The following is a 22,987-nucleotide window of genomic DNA, read 5'->3' as shown; positions in this document are numbered from 1 at the left end:
AAAAAAAAAAAAAAAAAAGTTAAAAAGGAATGGCCAAAAGAAAATTACTAAAATAAGAGGAACTGAGAGAAATTGCTGGAATTTACAACTAAGCAGAGTTAAACTTCTCACATACAAACCACCGTTGAGGTCTTTCAGAAGTTCAACTTTATCTGTTATGGACAATGTACAGTGTTTGTACTTTACACCACAAGAGGCACTTCCTTTATGCATTGGAACCATGGCTATTGCTAGATGTTAGCAGATTATAATAATAAATGCAGAAAAACAAGTAGAAATAGCTTGCCAGTGTTTACTAGTTCGTGCCAACAGCTAATGCTGCAACCAACGCCACCAAAACAGTAGCGGCAGATTGGTGCACCGACCCTGGAAATTTGAAATTACATTTGCGGAAATTATGTCCGAATTAGTGGTGGAACTGGATTACCAGTGACTGGATTAGTGATGGTCAACCTGTACTACATTCTGGGCAGTACAGAATGAAAAAGATGTGGGAATTGTGCAGCCAGACAAACTTTCTGAGCAGTGCAGGCATTCTGCCAGGACAGCTCATGGCATTTTGTCAAGGATATACAGAAACTTTGCAGTAGGGATAAGGAGGTGATTATCCCTTTGTATAAGGTCATGGTTTGACTGTATCTTGAGGCCTCACTTTAGGAAGGAGTAGATCTACCGTAATGGGTGTAGCAACCAGATTTGTGAGGGGGACAAAATGGTGCTCTTGCCTAGAAAGGGAGATCTGATTGAGGTGTTTAAAGCCTTGAATGGATTGAGTAAGCTGAATGTTATTCATATTTTTCCACTTGCTGAGACTACACACACATGAGAGGGTATAAATTCAAGTTGAAGAAGGATGGTTGCAGGATAGATGTGCAGAAGTTTGTCTTTAGCCAGCGGGTGGTTGATTGTAGGAACAGGCTTCCATCTGTTGTTGTCGGTTGAATAAATTCAAGAGAGAACTAGACAAATTCTGGTTGGGTATGGATGGGTAAACTTTTTTTTTTTTTTTTTTTTGCTGATGCTATATAAGCTTGCTTTCTTGCTACTACTACTACTTATATTCAAACAAGATCTAGAAAAATTAAGCCTGATATACCTTTATCAATATCATTGATAAATACAAAAAACAATTGGCCAACATGGGGGCTTCACTAATAACATAGTCGACGAAGAGCCATTCCCATTAATTACCACTCTGTCTTCTCCCAATCAACCATACCTTTATCAATAGCTGCAACTTATAATGCCATATATGGTGCCTCTGTAGCCAGGTGCGAAGGAGCAGCAGTGCGTAGCACACACTTCTTGATTAGACTGGTGTTCGAGCCCGTCACCACCAAATACGGAGGATGCGGCAAGGTCAGGGAATGACCACCGCATATCCCAGAGCAATATGGCCTTAGTTGCTAATGCTCCTAAAAACCAAAATAACAAATAACAACAACAAATAATGCCATACTGCTCCAATTTGTACAGTAATCTTCATGTGCCAACAGTATCAAAAGCTTTCCTAAAATCCAAGTGTATGATATCAAAATTATTTTTTGCATCTAGTTCTTTTGTGACCACATCATAGAATCCAATCAAATTGGTTGGATTTCCCTTAACAAACCCATGCTGTCTGAATTATTACTGCTGTCTTGTCTAGATGATCCTGCAGTGCTTCTTTAACCAGTGACTCCATTATTTTCCACGGAACAGAATTTTAACTAACAGGTCTGTAATTACCCTTGTTACCCTTTGATTCTCCTTGTGAATTGGAGATACATTTACATATCTCCAGTCTGTGGGACTGGAGATGTGCTAATGAGACCATTCTTGGACCTCTGAGTCCAAGGATGCTCTCATAATCGTGGCTAAGGATTTGCTTACTTCTTTTGCTGTCTCCTTTATTTTAACTTAATAGATCCCATCCACCTCAGGTGATTTTCTTATGTTTAACTTCAGCAATTTCTCCTCCACTTTGCTCTCAGTTATTACAGAATCCTTTCGCTCACTTTTACAGTTTGATTAACTTCTGGCATTCTCTTCCCTCAATAACCCCTCATGTATGAACGTAGATGCAAAATACTCATTCAGTTTGTCAGCTAACTGAGCAGAATCATCAACAGTCGAACCATTGATATCCAGTGGACAGATATGATTCCCCCTTCCTTCTAGAGTTTATATAAGTAAAGAAATCCTTGCTATTTTTCTTAGCATCCTTTGCCCAAGATTTCTCGTAATCTGCCTTCCCCTGCCTAACCTCCTTTGTGACTTGATTACAGACTAGCTTATATATATCATAGGCTTCTGTGTTGCCTGATAATTTATATGCATCCCAGGCATTTTTCTTCTCTGCCACAAGTCTCATTAGTTCATCAGATATCCATTTAGCCCTAAACCTTAAACAGTATTTCTTAGTTGGTATGAAAAGCCTTGTAGCATCCCAGATTAATAATTCATTGAATGTTTCCCATTTCCATTTAGAATTTGCTGTTGGTAGCATCATCAGTTGGTCCCACTGTAAAGAATTTAATAACTGTCTGAGACCACTGTAGTCAGCTTGACGAAAGCAATTATGAATGCAAATATATGCAATGCACCTAAGAAGGTGAAGCAGGATTGCAAATTAAATCGTATCCACATTATTTCCTGACCTCAAGAAGTGTAATATCAGAATGGGACTTGCTAATATTACTGAAAAGAAGATGACACAAGAATTAAGTGACTGACTAGTACTATATGTGTAGAGGATTCTGGCAAAGAGAGAGAGAGAGATGTTCTTTCCCCCTAGTTAACACTGTCAATAAAAGCTGGTTATTTTAATTCTAAAATTCGAGAATTCATCCTGAACTCAACAAGTTGTTTTAAGTGCCAGCGTTTTGGTCACACTCAAAATGCCTTCAGATGTGCCCATAATATGGCTTCAAATAGCACAAACAAGCAGACATTCTCTGCTGAGATATTTTGTAACTCCAACCACAAAAGGAAGCATCTTGCGTATTCTATGAAATGTGGAAAGTAGAGAAGAAAATCCAGGAATACAAAATGGAAAACAAGGTGATATATATATATATATATATATATAGGTCTGGAAAAAAAAAAGACATCTTTTTCCAGACCTACACATTTCAATAGTCTAGAAGCAGCAATGTGATGACACAGAGATAATTATTCCCTCTAATGTTGATACTAATCTATTGATTAGTATATCAACTTGGGATTATTGATTTGGTGGATTATAGCCATAGATTCTGTAGTGCGAATAATTCCAATATAAAACAAAAACTTGCCACTGAAAAAAACCTAAGAAATTGCATAATGTTTGGCTTGATATATGTCTGATACTTTTAATTTTGAATTAAAGCAGCATTTTGATAATAATATATAGTTGTGTTCGTCTTTTCCAGTATATTTAGCTTTTATGTAAAAAGTTGCCTTCCAGCTAATAATTGTCATGTTTCTAAGCCTAGTGATATGTTTTTATTAATGCTGAAATAGCAAATTAAAATTAGCTTCAAAATAATGTCATTTAAAAATAATAATGCTCAGTTTAGATTGAATACTTAATCTAATTCAGAGGAAGTGAAAATTTTGATTTTTCTCCTTGTCCTCCTTAAAAATAATTCTCACATCAGTAGTATACAAGGAGAAAAATAGTTTAAATTCCTTTTTATTTGTTTCCTATGTTACATATGTGATTGGTAGAAAGTTATATTGCTAATAGAAATTATTTTTATTTTAAAATAGGGGCTTTGATATATCTTTTGGATTTGTTTTGTAATTCTTCCAATCCCAATATTCGGGAACAAACTGCTGAACTTTTAGCAAAGATGACAGCAGACAAGCTTGTTGGTCCTAAGTTGCGCATTACTATTACCAGATTCCTACCACATTTGTTTTTAGATGCAATGAAAGATTCACCAGAAGCAGCTGTTCATATGTTTGAAGGTAAGGTGTAGTGTATTTAAATGTGATGATTCTCTCTCTCTCTCTCTCTCTCTCTCTCTCTGTGTTTGGATTTATTTTTTTTAACAAATACATTATACTAGTGTTTCACTCTCAACACAATTGTTTTTCTGCACCAACCAAAAAATTAATAATAAATAAAGGAGAAAATAAACTATGTATAACCCTCCTCATGTAGGTAACTATTCAGCTATCCACAGCTTATTCTAGTTAACAGCCAGCAATTACATTGCCAGTAATTGCTGGCCAAAGGAAAACTTCCTATATTTCCTGACCTCAAGAAGTGTAATATCAGAATGGGACTTGCTAATATTACTGAAAAGAAGATGACACAAGAATTAAGTGACTGACTAGTACTATATGTGTAGAATCCTCTACAATTCAGGCTAAATATCTTTCACTGTAATTTGAATTTATAACTGCTATTTCTGGAATCATTTATACCAGTCAAAATTTTGCCTTCATTCATTTTGCTTTTTCCTCTCCAAGCTTTACAGACCTCAGTTAGAGATCCTTAGAGGTTATCTCTAAGATTCCTGGTTGCCAAGCTCTACAACCTGCATATTCAAAGTCTTTCTTGATACTGGTTCCCTTTTGCACATCATGCCAAATGAATTGCCTATCTTTGAATCCTTCAAGAAGCTCAATGTCTTCTTTTAGGTATGGTCTGCATAATTTGACATGATATTTCAAATTTTGCCTCACAGTTGCTTTGTACAGTGGGATTTGAATTCCCTATATCTATAAACAGATATTTGATCAATCATTAATAGAACACAACATGAGTCTACATGTTTGGAGAACTTGATGTTCATCATCACCATCATGAGCCATTTTCAATCCACTGCAGGATGAAGGCCTCTCCAACAACTTTCCAGTTCCTTCTGTTTTGTGCAATGACCATCCATATACTGCCCAGTATATGGATGGTCATTGCACAAAATGACCATTCATAAACTTGTGAATTTCATCTGTTCATCTCCATTGTTGTATTCCAGATTTTCTTTTAGCTCCTCCTGGGTACTATTCTGTTATTTTCTTAGTCCATCTGTCCTTATGTTGTCAAGCTATATGTTCTGCCCAAGTCCATTTCAGTTCTTTAGTTTTGATAAGAAAGTCCTTTATTTGTGTTTGCTGCCTAATCCATGTGTTTCTCTTCTTATCTAACAGTGATTGCTAATATAATTCGTTCTGATTGCTAATATAATTCGTTCCATTCTTCGCTGTGTGGTTTTCATTATTTTGGTGAGTGCCCAATGGTTGAATATTTGAAATCATCCATTTGAAATTTATTCTTCTCTCTTGACTTCCAGCAATTTATCATTATTATTACTTGTGTTTTAATCATATTCATCTTTAGTCTGAAATCCTTACTAAATCTGCATAACTGATTAAGATTTTCCTCTAATCCTCTTGGATCACACAATGTCATCTACAAATCATAAATGTTTTAGGTACTCTCCATTCACATTGACTCCTTTCTGCGACCAGTCCAGTCTTCTGAAAGCTTCCTCAAGGGCTGCAGTAAACGACTTCAGAGATATTGTCTCCCCTTGTCGAACTCATTTCTTAGTTTTAAGTTTGCTGCTATCTTTGTCTAGTCTAATAAAGGAAATAGCATTCTCATATATTTTATTCAAAATCATAATGCATGGGGTGTCTTTCCAGTGCCCAAAATGCTATATCGAATCAAATGCTTTTCCATGATCCACAAATGCCAGGCATAATGGTGTTTTATATTCATTTGCTTTCTCCATTAGCTGTGATATTACATGAAGGTGATCCATAGTTGAGAATCTTGTTCTAAAGCCAGCTTGCTCCTTCAATTGTAACTCCCAAATCCCTTTATTCCCCTGGTTTTTCATTAGCACAACATCTCCACCTGTAAAGATTAATGCAAAGTACCTGTTCAGTTCATCAGCTGAATTATCTAAGGCTGCAATACCCATTACACAAGGGTCCAGTCTGATTCATTTTCTTATTTTTATTTGTATTCACATTCATAAAAAATTCCTTGCCTTGTTCTTTGATCTCTTAGCTATTCATATCTCATACTCATCATTTACCAACTTTACCTTTTCGATGGTACTATTAATGAACTATAGGCTTCAGTACTTTTCGTTGTTCTGTAGCTTTACCCATGCCATGTTTTTCTGACTTATTGGACTGACCTGAATTTCTCAATGGTATGTGTGCATTAGTGGCTTCTGTGGAATTGTTTTAAAGATATTCCTTAATTCTCAAGTCTTTACCTTCCCTTTTCTATCTACCTAGTGGGTAGAAGCTTTGTAATATTTTAAACTGTTATAGTCGCCGTTCCTGAAATTAGAACCCATGAATTTTATTTACCTTTAATAACTACATCCTCTTCATCTTCCAGCTTAGAACTGCCTGAATTGCTTCCTGTTAATGGTTCCTGTACTGTGAGCTGTATGATGTCATTTGGTTTGTGGGGTGAAGAGCATCTCTAGAATATTCTTGCCCCTAGTATTTTCTCTCTCTAACATGTGAAAAAATTAATGATAATCTAGCTCAGTAGTTTCCAACCAGTGTGCCGCAAGATTAGGAAATCTCCATTGAGTTCAGTGCAGTCAGTATATAGATATGCTGTGATAATTCATCTTTTAACTTCAAGTTGGCAACTTGAGTGACAAAATATTGAAAACTACTGATACAAATATAGTCCCCATGGTGATTTCTCCCTATTTGCTCCATTCAATAAGGTTGCAAATTGAAATCACTCATCGTAAGACTTCCATACCTTTTTTTTTTATGAAAATCCAAAACACGAGAGGTATTAGAACCTATAGTACTTAGCACCATGCATGGGTTGGAGTTGAGAAGATGAAACAAGATACAGTTGTGCCCCAGTATCCGCTGATTTGATATCCACTGATTCAGTTACCCGCGGTTAACCTCGGAAAAAAAACCTAACATGTGCTACTTGTGTGTCCAATATGATGCTTCCCTTTATTTTTTACAATGTCGCGTATGGTTTGATCACCAACATTATAATGGTTCTTTAGAGATTTAACAGATGCACCATTTTCAAACTTTTGAATAATTTCAAGTTTTTGTTTAATTTGAAAGCACAACTCCTGCGTTTGCCTATCAATTTCTAAATAAAAAAAAAAAAAAAAAAAAATAGTTACCACAAAAAAAAATTCTGACATCACTGACATAAATAACGAAACAAAATTTGTCCTTTTGCGTTGCGATGGAACACAACAATCGACGCAACGCATCAAACACAACAATCAATGCATAGTGAATTTATGCACTAAATCAAACATTTTTTTGTTTTGAGCACTAGGTGTGAAGACAGCAGGAGTTACAAGATAATAGGTAATCTTCCAATGACTAATCTCCCAAGATAACTAATATAATATAACTAATCTCCCAATGACGACTTATAACACCAGTTCTTGTCGCTCATTTACGACTTGCAAAATATCTGTGTATACCTATTCTAGTTATTACTTGAATGAATTTTATGATTTTTTTTTAAAATTTGGAGTCTTGAAGTGTCCCGATTAAAAACTAATCCCGGTAAATCGAGAGTCTGCTGTACTTTATCATTACCATATTTAATGTTGGTAATGTCTTACTGTGTGTTTAATTTATCAATTAAACTTTATTATACTTATGTATGTACAGGCGCCTCCGTAGCCAGGTGGGCACGAGCAGTAGTACGTAGCACACGCTTCTTGATTAGAATGGGGTTCAAGCCCAAGCCCATGAGGCACCTCCGTAGCCAGGTGGGAAGGAGCAGCAGTGCGTAGCACACGCTTCTTGATTAGACCGGGGTTCGAGCCTGTCACCACCAAATACAGAGGATGTGGAAAGGTCGGGGAATGACCACCGCATATCCCGGAGCAATATGGCCTTAGTTGCTAATGCTCCTAAAAACCAAAACAACAACAACAACAATCAAGCTCATGACCACCAAATATGGAGGATGCGGAAAGTCAGGGAATGACCACTGCATATCCCCAGCCTGGATAAAGGGTGAGGGTTGGCTTCAGGAAGGGCATCCGGCCGCAAAAAATTTCATGCCAAAACAATAAAAAATGCTGACCCCATATATAATAGGAAAAAGCAAGGACAAAAAAAAAAAACTTATGTACAAGAAAATCACGTTATATATGGGGTCAGAAGATGTTCGCCTATATCCGCAGTTTCAGCCATCCATGGTAGGTCTTGGAACATATTCCCATAACTTCTTTAGACTGTAATTTTCAGGAAATACTTATGAAGGAAGGTTGTTCCAGAAAACGGCAGTTGAATGAATGAACGGGGAAGATGAAAAGTTAGTTCTGTGAGTTTGAAGATGGACAGTGAATGGATGATGGCTGGTGACGGCACATGTTCAGACTGTTTTGAAAGAGCGCAGCAATTATAGAAGCCAGTTCAGAAAAACAGTGCCTGTGGAAGTATCTGTAGAAAAGGCCTGCATCAGAAACAGAACGTTTACGAGACAGAGTGGAGAGACTTTGTTCGAAATGAATCATTAATTAACCTAACTGCCCTCTTCTTAATGGAATCTAGAAGCCTGGGAGAGATTTTGGTGGCACCACCCCAGATGTGGGAACAATATTCCATGGCAGGGCGGATTTGCGATTTATACAGAGTGAGCGGCTGTTTGAAAGAAAGAAAAGTAACGCCAAAAGTGAAAGAGAAAACCAAGTTTTTTAGATGCAGAGGAAGCAATATTTGTAATGTGCTTGTGCCAAGAGAGATTAGAAGTCAGGGTAATCCCCAAAAGAGATATATCCTTGAGGTTGTCACAGACCTTGAGGTTGTCACGGTCCTTGAGGTTGTCACAGACATTCTCTCAGATATGCCAGACAAGCTGTACTTGCTATCTGGGAGTCTAAAACGCTGATGGAACTGATATTCGGGTGACACTCAAGTCAAGTGGACCCAATTTCGGCGAAGTCCGGACAGTCTGTGACAACCAAATCCTCTGCTTGCACCTTCACGATGGTGGGACTGTTAGTAACCCTGGGTATAACCTCCATGCGCAAGTACGTGGTGGGTGACCACCCAGGTGTGAACCAACGTAAGCAGGGGTCGAGGTGTGGCGCCCACACCACATGGAGGAACGCCGCCCCTCTATGTTACCAGGCAGTACTAGTAGGTGGTAGATGACTCTCATCAACTGGTGAAATACCACCACTTTGCTTATTGGAGGCTTGAAATGGTGGAACCCATGTTTCGTCTCTAGAGCTAAGTTCCGGTCAACCTTTCCCTATCTCTTCCATCATGCAGTATGATTGATGACTTTTGAGGTTATGATGGACGTCGTGGCGAGATCCAATATTCCTTACATTTCGAGGGTACAGCTCTAAAACGGTGTTCGCAGGCCGGCCACTAGTTAGTACACCGGACTGAACCTATTGGTAACTCTCTAGGAAGCTTCCGGATCAGCTAGTGTATAATCCTGCTGCCTCTACCCTGCCAGATAGTGACTGGCGGGAGTCCGAGTAGTGTGTATGCGGGGAGCATTGTCGAGGCCACGTTATATCAAGGATCTGGGTATATTCTTACCACATGTACGCCATATCCAAAAATTTCATTACTTCATACAGCATGTGCCACCTACTTTTTCTTACTATTGAATACACCATGAATTGTCAAACTAATAGAGCAAGCTTATCTGCGAAAAGATCTAAACCTCCCAAGGACTTCCTAATCCATTTCCACTTGCAGTCTGCCAAACCCCATGTACTTTTTCTGACAGAATCTCAAATATTGGTTGATTCATCTACTGCTCATCTCAGATGCCCAAATTATTCGCTGTATGATTCCTTTCGCCTCAAAGGTGGTACTTGTGCATATGTCCGTTCTGATATTCCCTGTCAGAGACTTGGCAATTTGGAATCTCCTCTCTTTGATCTTCTCTGGCTTAAAATCTCTCTACCTCATTGTGTCAAATTCATCTGTTGTCTCTACCGTTCTCCCAACTCCACTAATCACTTGGAGCTCTTTGACTTCCTCTCTTTGCAACTTGACTTTCTCCAGTCCAACTTTCCTAACAGTGAGGTAATTTTCCTTGGTGATTTTAATGTTCACAACTCCAGCTGGCTTCCGTTTTCTAGTCACACCGACCCAGCAGGTCGAGATGCTGAGGCTTTTGCAATTACTAATGACCTAGCACAGATTTACCTACAAGAATACCGGACAATCCTAATCATACAGCCAATACGCTTGATCTTTTTCTCACAAACAACCCTTCTAAGTACACGGTCGAAGTGAGAGGTCCTTCAGGCACTTCAGATCACAACTTGGTGATTGTCTCTTCTCCAATGGAACCTTTATCTCATGGCTATTCCCAACCACGTGTTGTTTGGCATTACAAGAATACAAAATGGGATGACCTGCGAGACTTCTTTTCTTCTTTTCCTTGGTCGGATTACTGTTTCAAAACTTCTGATGTCAACGTTTGCTCAGATCGTGTCAGTGAAATTATTCTTGCAGGAATGGAATCCTTTATCCCACACTCTACTTTAAAATCTCGTCCTTTATCTAAACCTTGGTTTTCCAATAAATGTGCTAAGGCTGTCCAAGAGAAGAATGTTGCATATCGTAATTGGCTTGTTTCTAATTCTTCAGTTTCATTTTCTGCCTACACCAAAGCTCGCAACAATTAAGCAGTTATTAACCAGTCCAAACTAGAGTTTGAACAGGCTAAGAGTAGAAAACTTGCTTCTTGCCCTAATGGTAGCCGAGCATTCTGGTCTCTTGCCAAAGCTATTGGCCGCAACTTTTGCCCATCTTTGCTCCCACCTCTGTCCAAACCAGATGGTTCTGTTGCCACTTCAGCCAAGGATAAAGCTGACCTGCTAGCATCCCATTTTTCTTCCAGCTCATGTATTAATGATCTTGGTAAAACACCTCCCACCATTCCCAACACGCTCCATTCAATGCCTCCTGTGGTCTTCCGTCAAAAGGATATCAGAAGGATTTTGATGAATCTTGATGCTAAGAAAGCTCCAGGTCCTGATGGTATTTCTCCACTTGTTCTCAAAACCTGTGCTCCTGAACTTACTCCTATTCTTTGCCGCCTTTTTTCACTTTCTTATTCCAAAGGTGTTTTTCCTTCTGCTTGGAAATTTGCTCATATCGAGCCAGTTCCTAAAAAGGGTGACAAATCCCTCCATTTGCTATTACTTCTACTCTTTCTAAAGTAATGGAGAAATCAATTAACCGCCAACTCTTAAACTACCTAGAAACCTTCCGTCTGATCAACGATCACCAGTATGGATTCCGTCAGTGTTGATCCACTGGAGATATTCTGGCTTATGTTACCCATTTATGGACTAATTCAATGGAAAGGTTCGGTGAAACACAAGTAGTTGCTCTTGACATCTCAAAGGCTTTTGATCGTGTTTGGCATAAAGGTCTTCTAAACAAGCTTCCATCTTATGGTTTGCCAACTGTTTTTAGTAATTGGTTATCCAGTTTTCTCTCTGATCTCTGAGGGTAGATGGCTCTCTGTCTTCTAACTTCTCCACTATTGCCGGTGTACCCCAAGGTTCAGTTCTTTCCCGCACTCTTTTCCTCTTGTATATCAGTGACCTTCTTCCATTAACTGGAAATCCTATCCATAGTTTTGCCGATGATAGCACATTGCATTCAACTTTCCATTTTGAGAAACCTTGTCCTGCTCAATCAGCTTCAACTTCTCGAAAATCTGCTACCAATTCCTTAAATGCCGATCTTCAGGTAATTCTCCAGTGGGGCAAAGACAACTTAGTTGATTTCAACCCTTCTAAAACTCAGTCTTGTCTTATATCTCGCAAAAAGGATTCTTCTACTCCTATGCTTATCTTTAGTGACACTCCGATTTCTAGGCAAAATGATATATCTCTTTTGGGGATTACCCTGACTTCTAATCTCTCTTGGCACAAGCACATTACAAATATTGCTTCCTCTGCATCTAAAAAACTTGGTTTTCTCTTTCGCTCTCGGCATTACTTTTCTTCCAAACAGCTTCTCACTCTGTATAAATCGCAAATTCGCCCTGCCATGGAATATTGTTCCCATATCTGGGGTGGTGCCCCCAAAACCTCTCTCCGGCTTCTTGATTCCATTCAGAAGAGGGCAGTTAGGTTAATTAATGATTCATCTCTGACAGAATCTCTCCACTCGCTTTCTCATAGACGCATTGTTTCTGCTGCATGCCTCTTCTACAGATACTTCCATGGGCACTGTTCTTCTGAATTGGCGTCTATAATTCCTGCTCTCTCTTTCAAAACAGTCCGAACACGTGCCGCCACCAGCCAACATCCATTTACTGTCCAACTTCAAACCCACAGAACCAACTTTTCATCTTCCTCATTTATTCATTCAACTGCCGTTTTCTGGAACAACCTTCCTTCATACGTATTTCCTGAAAATTACAATTTACAGAAGTTCAAGTCCAATGTCAACAAATATCTTCTTTCGTCTTCTTAACCTCAAACCCAAGCACGGTACTAAGTACTATAGGTTCTAATACCTCTCGTGTTTGGGGTTCTCATTAAAAAAAAAAAAAAAAATATATCATTTTTCCTAGAAATCGGAGTGTCACCAAAGATAAGCATAGGAGCAGAAGAATCCTTTTTGCGGGATATAAGAAAAGACTAAGTTTTAGAAGGACTGAAATCAACTAAGTTGTCTTTGTCCCACTGGAAAATTACCTGGAGATCAGCATTTAAGGAATTGGTAGTGGATATTCGAGAAGTTGAAGCTGATTAAGCAGGGCAAGGTTTCTCAAAATGGAAAGTGAAATGCAATGTGCTATCATCGGCAAAACTATGGATGGGATTTCCAGCCAATGGAAGGTTATTAATATACAAGAGGAAAAGACTAGGGGGAAAGAACTGAACCTTGGGGGACACCAGCATTAGTTGAGAAGTAAGAAGACAGAGAGCCGTCTACCATCACCCTCTGTTTGCGATCAGAGAGAAAACTGGATAACCAGTTACAAAAATCAATTGGCAAACCATTTGATGGAAGCTTCTTTAGAAGACCTTTATGCCAAACACAACCGAAAGCCTTTGAGATGTCAAGAGCCACTGTTTGCGTTTCACTGAACTTTTCCATTGAATTTGTCCATAAATGGGTAACATAAGCCAGAATACCACCAGTGCATTGACACTGACAGAATCCATACTGGTGATCGTTGATCAAGCGGAAGGTTTATAGGTAGTTTAAGTTGGCTGTTAATTGATTTCTCCATTACTTTAGAAAGAGTACAAGTAATTGCAATGGGACGATAATTGGATGGGAGGAATTTGTCACCCTTTTTAGGAACTGGCTGGATATGAACAAATTTCCAAGCAGGAAGAAAAACACCTTTGGAATGAGAAAGTAAAAAAAAGGTAGCAAAGAACAGGAGTAAGTTTAGGAGCACAGGTTTTTAGAACAAGTTGAGAAATACCATCAAGACCTGGAGCTTTCTTAGCATCAAGATTCGTCAAAATCCTTCTGACATCCTTTTGACGGAAGACCGCAGGAGGCATTGAACTAAGCATGTTGGGAATGGTGGGAAGTGTTTTACCAAGCTCATTAATACATGAGTTGGAAGAAAAATTGGATGCTAGCAAGTCAGCTTTATTCTTGGCTGAAGTCTCCAGTAAGCAGAGTCATAGTTTTGCACCATTTGATGAGAATCATTTACCACCTAGTATTGCCTGGTAACACAAAGGGGTGGCATTCCTGCATGTGGTGTGGGTGCCACACCTTGACCCCTGCTTGCGTTGGTTCACACCCACAATGTGCTTAGTGCATGGGGGTTATACCCAGGGTTACTCACAGACCATCCAGACTTCGCCAAAATTAAGTCCACTTGACTTAAGTGTCACCGAAATATCAGTTCCACCAACATTTTAGACTCCCAGGTAGCAAGCACAACTTGTCTGGCATATCTGAGAGAATGTCTGTGACAGTCTCAAGTACCAATACATGCCCACCCATTTCATCTTCATGTAGAGGGCTCTCATCATAGGCTTCACTACTTCACACCACATAGATACTATGCTGACCCATGTTAGGTCCGAATGAAAGCTTTTGCACTCTGGCTGCTTTTGGTAAGAAACATGAGCTCCACCCCTTCTATCTTACTTATCCTTTCTAAATAATTTTTAGAAATTCATACCAGAAATTTAAATAATTCATACCAGAGTGAAACTCATCAGTCCCTATTTCTGGATGTTAATTTGTTTCCTTTAGCGCCATTATATCAGAATTAGTTGACCTAACCAGGAGTTCAAACTCATTCATTTTACTGACGAGCCCTGTCAGCATTAGTTGCCCTAATCAGTTCAAATTCACTTACTTTATTTTCAACACTCCTAACATTACTGTAGTCACTGTTAAGATTGAGTATTGTATAGTTTACTACCCTGACACCCCCTTTGAATTTATTTAAGCTTGTTTCCCTGGTATTACTGTAGCTTCCCATTCATTTGAAACTTCACTCTTTACATCTTGCCTGCAACACTCTTGTTACATCTTGTGAATATCAGTTTTCAACAAACAAGAGTTGATGTGTCGAAGATTTTCTTTGGGCCCATATCAACAGATAAACAAGCGTCTATATTATCCCTGTCTCCTCTAACTAGCAGGTTCTATGAATCCCAAATGATATCTGCAAAGAACCCTTCACACCATCTCTCTTCATGTCTATAATGTCTCTACAAAATAGATTCTGTCTACCTATTAGAGTGGGCTACACTGATAAAAATTTCCCTCCCAGAAAATTTGATGATTCCCTTCAGTCACTGAACAATAAGATGGATTCCATGCTTTCAACATGTAATCCACCTTATTGTTTAGTCACTCAGAGGATAATGTCCCAATAAGACCTTCACGAGGATCCACATCTCTAATCCATACTCCTATGATCATTTCCAGGTTGACATTATTGGTGAGTTAAATCTTTTTTTTGATTCACATAAAACATTCACAATTTTTATACCTATTTTTTTATAATGAGCATATTTATATATATGTATGTGTGTGTGTATGTATAAATATATAATTAGCATTTTCATTATATTATAATTAGCTTTAGTAGAAGCACATGACAAGCTTAAACAACTCAGCCAAAAAAAAAACAACCCTTTCAATTTCAGTCCAAAAGTTTGTTCCAACGATCAACCACCCACTGACTAAAGGCAAATTTCCGCACATTTATTCTACAACTACAACAACTGCCTTTCCTCAATTTGAATTTATCCCACCTCAGATTTGTAATCTGAGCAAGAGAAAGAATCCCATCGCGTCGGCTCAAACCAGGCGCCTCCGTAGCCAGGTGGGCAGGAGCAGCAGTGCGTAGCACACGCTTCTTGATTAGACCGGGGTTCGAGCCCGTGACCACTAAATACAGAGGATGCGGAAAGATCAGGGAATGACCAACGCATATTAGCATTAGCATTAGTAGAGGCATTTGATGCAAGAAAGCAAGCTTGTGCAGCATCAGCCAAAAAAAAAAAAAAATAAATAAATAAATAAAAAATAACCACTTCCACTTCACCCCTCTGTTCGTTCAAAATACCTGTCCAGCTGAGCCTTAAACTTATTTAGGCTATCAACTTCCACAACAAGGGATTTAAGTCTGTTCCACCAACCAACCAACCACCCGTTGGCTAAAGGCAAATTTCCTCACGTCTATCCTACATCTGTCTTTCCTCAATTTGAATTTATGCCCTCTCAGGTGATTATTCTGAGCAAGAGGAAGAATCCCGTCAGCATTGAGCATGCTCAAACCATTCAAGGCTTTATACACCTCTATCAGATCACCTCGCTGGTGCCTAGTCTCCAGACACTGTAATTTGCAAAACTTAAGCCTTTCTTCGTAAGAACACCCCTTTGTTCCATTCACCAATCTTGTTGCCCTTCTCTGTACTCGTTCCAGCATCTCTACATCCTTCTTGAAATGAGGCCTCCAGACCTGTATACAGTACTCTAGGTGTGGCCTGACCGTTGCCTTATACAAGGGAATAATCACCTCCTTATCCCTGCTAGAAAAATTCCTATATATCATCGACAATACACCACGAGCTACTCTTGCAGCCCGTCTGCACTGCTCAGAAAACTTCATATCTGCCTGCACAACTACCCCTGGAGCTAATGCTCCTAAAAAAAAAAAAAAACCAAATAACAAATAAAAATGCTCAAACCATTCAAAGCCTTGCACATCTAGATCAGATCACCTCAAAGGTGCCTAGTCTCTAGATGCTGCAATTTGCACAATTTAAACCTTTCTCAGTACCCTTTTTTCCACTCACTAATCTCATTGACCTTCTCTGTACTTGTACGAGTAGCTCTACATCTGTCCTAAAATTATGCTATACTTGTATAATGCTATACTTGTACACAGTACTTGACGCGGCGGCGGCCTCACCATTGCCTTATACAAGGGGATAATCACACCTCCATATCCATGCTACAAAAATTCGTGTATATCATTGACAAGGCCCTATGAGCTACTCTTAAAACCAGTCTGCACTGCATAGAAAACTTCATATCTGACTGTCCAATTATCCTCAGGTCTTTTTCATTCTCCACTAACCTGAGCGTAGCACTGCACAGTTGGTTCTTTACTCTGTGGTTACTGCTACCCGTATGCAGCACTTTGCATTTGTCATTGTTAAACTTTGCTTGCCACCTCTCTGCCAGTCTACCCAACTTTTCTAGATCCTGTTGAAGTAGCCGTGCTGTCATTAACAACCCTGCCAACCTTCTTATCATCTGAAAACTTGGACATTAAGCTTGATATATCTTCATCAATATAATCGATAAATACAAAAAACAGCAATGGGCTCAATAACGAACCTTGGGGACTCCAATAATAACATAGTCCATGAAGAGCAGTGCCCGTTGATTACCACTCTGTCTTCTCCCACGTAACCATCCCTTTCTCCAGAGCAGGAACTTGCCCCTAATGCCATACTCTTCCTATTTGTACAGTAGTCTTCCATGTGCAACAGTATCAAAATCTTTTCTGAAATCCAAATATCTGCCTCCTTTAATATAGCTGGATACATCCCATCCACCCCAAGTGTTTTCTTATGTTTAGCTCCTCCACTTTGCTCTCAGTTATTACAAGATCTTTTAAGACCCCTGCTAGAATTTTATAAGCTTTTGTCCTACACTTCCCTACAGAATTCCTCAACATATCCTTGAATGTAGATGCAAAATACTTATTCAGTTTGTCAGCTGTCTGAGCAGGATCGTCAACAGTCAAACCATCGATATCAAGTGAACCAATCTGATTCTATTCCTTCCATCTAGAGTGTATATAAATCAAAAAGTCCTTGCTGTTTTTCCAAGCATTCTTTTTAAAAGATTTCTAATAATATGCTTTCGCTTGCCTAACCTTCTTTGTGACTTGATTACTGACCAGCTTATATCTACCATAGGCTTCTTTGTCGCATAATAATTTATATGCATACTATGCATTTTTATTCTGTGACACGAGTCTCATTAGTTAATCTGACATCCATTTATGCCTAAACCTTGAATAGTATTTCTTAGATGGTATAAAAAGCCTAGTAGATTCCAAATTAATTCCTTGAATTCTTCCAATTTAGAATTTGCTGTTTTTTAACATTATCAGTTATCTAACTGTATAGAATTTAAAAAATGTCTGAGACTACTGTTACCTTTACCATCTTTATCTTTACAGTCACGTTTACCAAGCAAAAACCTTTACCACGTTTACCCTTTACCCCTGATGGAAGTTACATCTTTGAGTAAATTCCGTATCAGTACACTGTGATTACTGCCACCTAGTGGTTCCTTTATCATGCAGATTCTAAATGCATGAATAATCACTGCTGATAATCAGATCAAGAGTATTACTCCTTCTGGCTGCCTCTTGAACAGTCATCCAACAAATCCACAAATGTCTTGTTAGTCTGCTTGTGACCAACCCACAAGTTTCAGTTTATATTTGGAAAGTTAAAATCTCCCATTATAAGACAATCTGATTTGCTGGCCCACACTATTCCTCTGTACAGTTGTTCGTTTTCTCATCAGAGTCATTAGGCCTATAAAACACTCCTCAATTTTGCTTTTCCGGTGCTTATGTCACACCAAACTTACTCAACATTGCACTGTTCATCCAGTTGACACCCCATGTCAACTGGATGCACTTCCTTAGATTGATTTTGTGTTTCTTAATTAACAGTATAACTTCCTCCTCCCTTCCTATCCTCTTTATCCTTTCTGTACACTTTGTACTCCCCAAAATTCCAATTCTTTATTCCTTATATCTGTGTGATACCATGTCTCTGATATTGCAACAATATCTGCCTTTAAAGATGTCTTGAGTAGCACCTCAAATTCACGAAATTTATTTGCTATGCACATTGCATTCCCCATATTCAAATTCTGCATCCCTTACATCTGACTGATGCCATGTACCCGATATCCTTACAGTGTGTGTGTGTTTGATGACTTCAAATTTATCAAATTTATTTATGTACATGCAAGTAAACATGCACCTGTTCTTTCTCTTAGTTACCCTAAAACATAGCCCATATATTTACTTGTTCCATGATGACTGCCACGAGTCCTTGAAATCCCCAGCACTTGCTTTCCAAACTGCTATTTATTTCAATAGAAGCAGTGCAAGAATCACTTTCACTTCTGCCTGCAGCTACTATTAATCTATTAGTCTGTGAATCCCCACAGGCTAGCAGTTTTTAAACCCACCTAAATATAGACATTACTGTTTTAGCTCTTTTAGTAGTATAAGAATTTTTAGAAATTTTTAGAATTAGAAGGCTAAGAAGTGGCAACTGAAGTTTAACCTTTACAAATGCAAAGTACTGCATATGGGTAGAAGTAACCCCAGAGAAACATATCAACTGTGTGGTACTACACTTAAGGTGGTAGAAAATGAAAAAGACCCTGGTGTAATTGTGCAGTCAGATATGAAGTTTTCTGAGCACTGCAGACAGGCTGCCAGGGCAGGTCATGGGGTTTTATCAATGATATATAGAAATTTTGCTAGCAGGGAAAAGGAGGTGGTTCTCCCTCTATATAAGGCAATGGTCAGGCCACGCCTTGAGTACTACGTTCAGGTCTGGAGGCCTCATTTAAGGAAGGATGTAGATTTGCTTGAGCATGTACAGAGAAGGGCAACAAGATTGGTGAGGGGAATGAAGGGATCCTCTTACCAAGAGAGGCTTAAGTTTCTGCAAATTGCAACGGCTGGAGACTACGCACCTGTGAGGTGATCTGATTGAGGTTTACAAGGCCTTGAATGGGTTTAGCACACTGAATTCTGATGGGATTCTCCCAGTTGTTCAGATTACAAACCCAAGGGGGCATAAATTCAAATTGAAAGACAGATGTAGAATAGATGTATGGAAATTTGTCTTTAGCCAGCTGGTGATTAATTGCTGGAACAAACTTCCATCTGTCATTTTGGAAGTTGATAGGTTGAATAAATTTAAGGGGGAACTGGACGAACATTTAGAGGGAATTGTTTTGTAATTATTTATTTATTTATTTTTTTGACTGATACTGCATAAGCTCATACACTTGCTTTCTTGCATCACATGCTACTACTACTACCACCTTGCAGGTGCCTACTCTCCAGTTGCTGCAATTTGCAGAACTTAAGCCTTTCTTGGCAAGAGCACCCCTTTGTTTCCCTTACCAATCTTGTTGCCCGTCTTTGTACTCTGAACAAAGACGTACTTTGTACGTCTTTGTTCTAACAACTCTACATCCTTCCTAAAATGAGGCCTCTAGAGTACACAGTACTCTAGGAGTGGCCTGACCATTGCCTTGTATAATAACGGGATAATCACCTCCCAGTCCCTGCTAGCAAAATTCCTATATATCATTGACAAGACTCCATGACCTGCCCTGGCAGCCTGGCTGCACTGCTCAGCAAACTTAATATTTGACTGCACAATTACCCCCGCCCCAGGTCTTTTTCACTTTCCACTTCCCTGAGTGAAGTATAACACAGATGGTACGTTTCTCTTTGGTTATTGCTACCATATGCACTACTTTGCATTTGTCAATGTTAAACCTCAGTTGCCGCTTCTCAGCCCATTTGCCCAACTTATCTAGATCCATATGGAGTATCGTACTGTCTGTACTGTTGTTAACAACCCTGCGAACCTTTGTATCATCTGCAAACTTGGACATTAAACCTGATGTAGCTTCATCAATATCATGATAAATATACAAAACAACGAGTCCATCACTGAACCCTGGGGAACTCCATGAAGAGCATTGTTCATTGGTTACCACTCTCTGTCGTCTGCCACTCAACCATCCCTTTATCCATTGTAAAAACTTACACTTAATGCCATAACCCTCCAATCTGTACAGCAGTCTTCCATGTGCAAAAGTATCAAAAGCTTTCCTGAAATCCAAGTATATGATATCAAAATTATTTTTGGCATTCAGGGAATTTACCCTGAGTCCCTTTAACAAACACATGCTATGTCTTAACTATTACTGCAGTCTTGTCTAGGTGATCCTGCAATGCTTCTTTAACCAGTGATTCCATTATTTTCCTCAGAACACAAGTTAAACTAACAGGTCTGTGGATACTTGTGTCACCTTTCGAACCTCCTTTGTGAATTGGTGATACATTTGCACACCTGCAGCCCATGGGGACTTCCCCTGAGTCCCAGGAAGCTCTCATAATTATGGCTAAGGGTTTGCTTACTTCCTTTGCTGCCTCCTTTAATATAACTGGATAGATCGCTCCCGTCCACCCTAGGTGCCTTCCTTATGTTTAAGTTCAACAATTTCTCCTTCACTTTGCTCTGAGTTATTACAAAATCACTTAGCTCCCTATTAGCATTTGATAAACTTCTGGCACTCCCCTCATTGAATGACTCCTCATGCGTGAATGTAGATGCAAAATACTTATTCAGTTTACCAGCTACCTGAGCATGATCATCAATAGTCAACCCATCTATGTTAAATGGTTGAATCTGATTCATCCCTTTCTATCTAGAGTTCACATAAGTAAAGAGCTCTTTGCTGTTTTTCTTTGCATCCTTTGCCAAAGATTTCTTGTAATCTGCCTTTGCCTGCCTAACCTCATTTGTCACTTGATTACAGACTACTTTATACCTGCAATAGGCTAATGTGCCACCTGATATTTTATATACATCCCATGCATTCTTCTTCTTCTCTGCCACGAGCCTCATTAATTCATCTGACATCCATTTAGGCCTAAACCTTAAACAGTATTTCTTAGTTGGAAAGCCTAGTAGCCTCTAAAATTAAGTCCCTGAAGGCTTCCCATTTAGAATTCAACGTTGGTAACATCATCAGTTGATCCCACTGTACAGAATTTAAAAACTGTCTGAGACTTCTGTAGTCAACTTTACAAAAGCAAAATCCCTTCCCTGTAGCCTTGATGGTAGTTACATCTTTAAGTAATTCCCACATAAGTACATTGTGATCACTGTCACCCAGTGGGTCCTTTATCTGCAGATTCTTAATGCATGAATAATCACTGCTGATAATCAGATCAAGAGTATTACTCCCTCTGGTTGCCTCTCAAACAAGTTGCTGTAGAAAACATTCATCCAATAAATCCACAAAAGTCTTGCAAGTGTGTGAGTGAGTGACTAATACACAAATTCCAGTCAATATCTGGAAAGTGAAAATCCCCCATTATAAGACATTCTGATTTACTGGCCCACTCTATTTCTCTGCACAATTGCTCAATATACTCATCAAATTCATTAAATTATAGGCCTATAACATGCACCTACTCTCATTTTTCCTTTCCCAGTTGTTATTTCACACCAAACTGATTCATCCCTTTCAAACAGACTCAACACTGCATTGTCCACCAACATCAATTGAATGCACTTCCTAAGATTTTGTGTTTCTTAACTAACAGCATAACCCCTCCTCCCTTCCTGTCCTGTCTATCCTTTCTGCACACATTTTACTCCTGAAATTCCAATTCTGCACTGCTTATATCTATTTGAGCATGCTCAATGGTGATGGAATTCTTCCTCTTGCTCAGAATAATCATTTGAGAGGGCATAAATTCAAATTGAGAAAGGACAGATGTAGGATAGATGTGCGGAAGTTTGCCTTTAGCAAGCGGGTGGTTGGTTGGTGAAACAGACTTCCATCCTTTGTTGTAGAAGTTGATAGCCTAAATAAATTTAAGGATGAGCTGCACAGGTACTTGGAAAGAACGGAGGGGTGAAATCGGAGCTTTTTTTTTTTTTTTTTGCTGATGCTGCATAAGCTTACTTTATTGCATCGTATGCCTATACTAATGCTAGTTACATCACATCTCTGATATCTCAACAATATCTGCCTTTGATGTCTTGATTAGCACTTCGAGCTCATAAAATTTATTAACTATACTCCAAGCATTGGTGTACATGCAAGTATACATGCACCTGTTCCTACTCTTAGTTACCCTAACACAGCCCATGTATTCACTTGTTCCACTATGACTGCCAGCAGTCCTGGAAATCTCCATTACCTTGCTTTCCAGGCTGCTGCTCATTCCAATAGAAGCAGTGCAAGAATCACTTTTGCCTCTGCCTGCAGTCACTGTTAACCTTATAGTCTGTGTATCCCCCCCCAAGCTAGCAGTTTTCCAACCCACCTAACACTGCCTCCATAACATCAGCAAATATTCTTGCACCCTTTGTATTTAAGTGTACCCCATCCCTGTAGAAGCAGTCTCTCCTGTCAACAAGCACAGACCAGGCTGAAAAAAATTCTACCCCTTGAGCCTTACACAATCTCTCCAGGGCCGAATCGATCAAGGCTCTCATCATATACTCCCTCCTATTGTATCGGCAGAATTGCAAACACTTTTGCATACAACCTTAACTCGCGACTTTTTTTAAATATTGACCTGTACTTGTTGAGTAAATCTGCAGATCTCTTACTCTTAATGTCATTAGTTTCAACGTGTACTACAACAACAATATCATCACCTTTTGTGCCCTTAAAAGATGATATCTGCTCTACAACATCGTCAACTTTTGCCCCCTGGCAGATGTATCCTGGTCCTGTTCCACCT

At 39.1% G+C, this 22,987-nt stretch overlaps 1 protein-coding gene across 1 annotated transcript in view; it reads left to right on the top strand.

Annotated features, from left to right (window-relative positions):
• The window catches only part of Rme-8 (receptor mediated endocytosis 8), a 699,549-nt gene that overhangs the window by 581,331 nt on the left and 95,231 nt on the right, over positions 1-22,987 (top strand). The window contains exon 45 of the mRNA XM_090387774.1: positions 3,733-3,933. Coding sequence (XP_090243900.1) covers positions 3,733-3,933 — 201 coding nt within the window. The remainder of the gene's footprint in view (positions 1-3,732; positions 3,934-22,987) is intronic.

This window comes from Mastigoproctus giganteus, chromosome 13, assembly GCF_048544385.1.
Source record: "Mastigoproctus giganteus isolate SK-2022 chromosome 13, ASM4854438v1, whole genome shotgun sequence".
NCBI lineage: Eukaryota > Metazoa > Arthropoda > Arachnida > Uropygi > Thelyphonidae > Mastigoproctus > Mastigoproctus giganteus.
The sequence above is the reverse complement of the archived record's forward strand: the minus strand, read 5'-3'. Positions and strand labels throughout refer to the sequence as shown.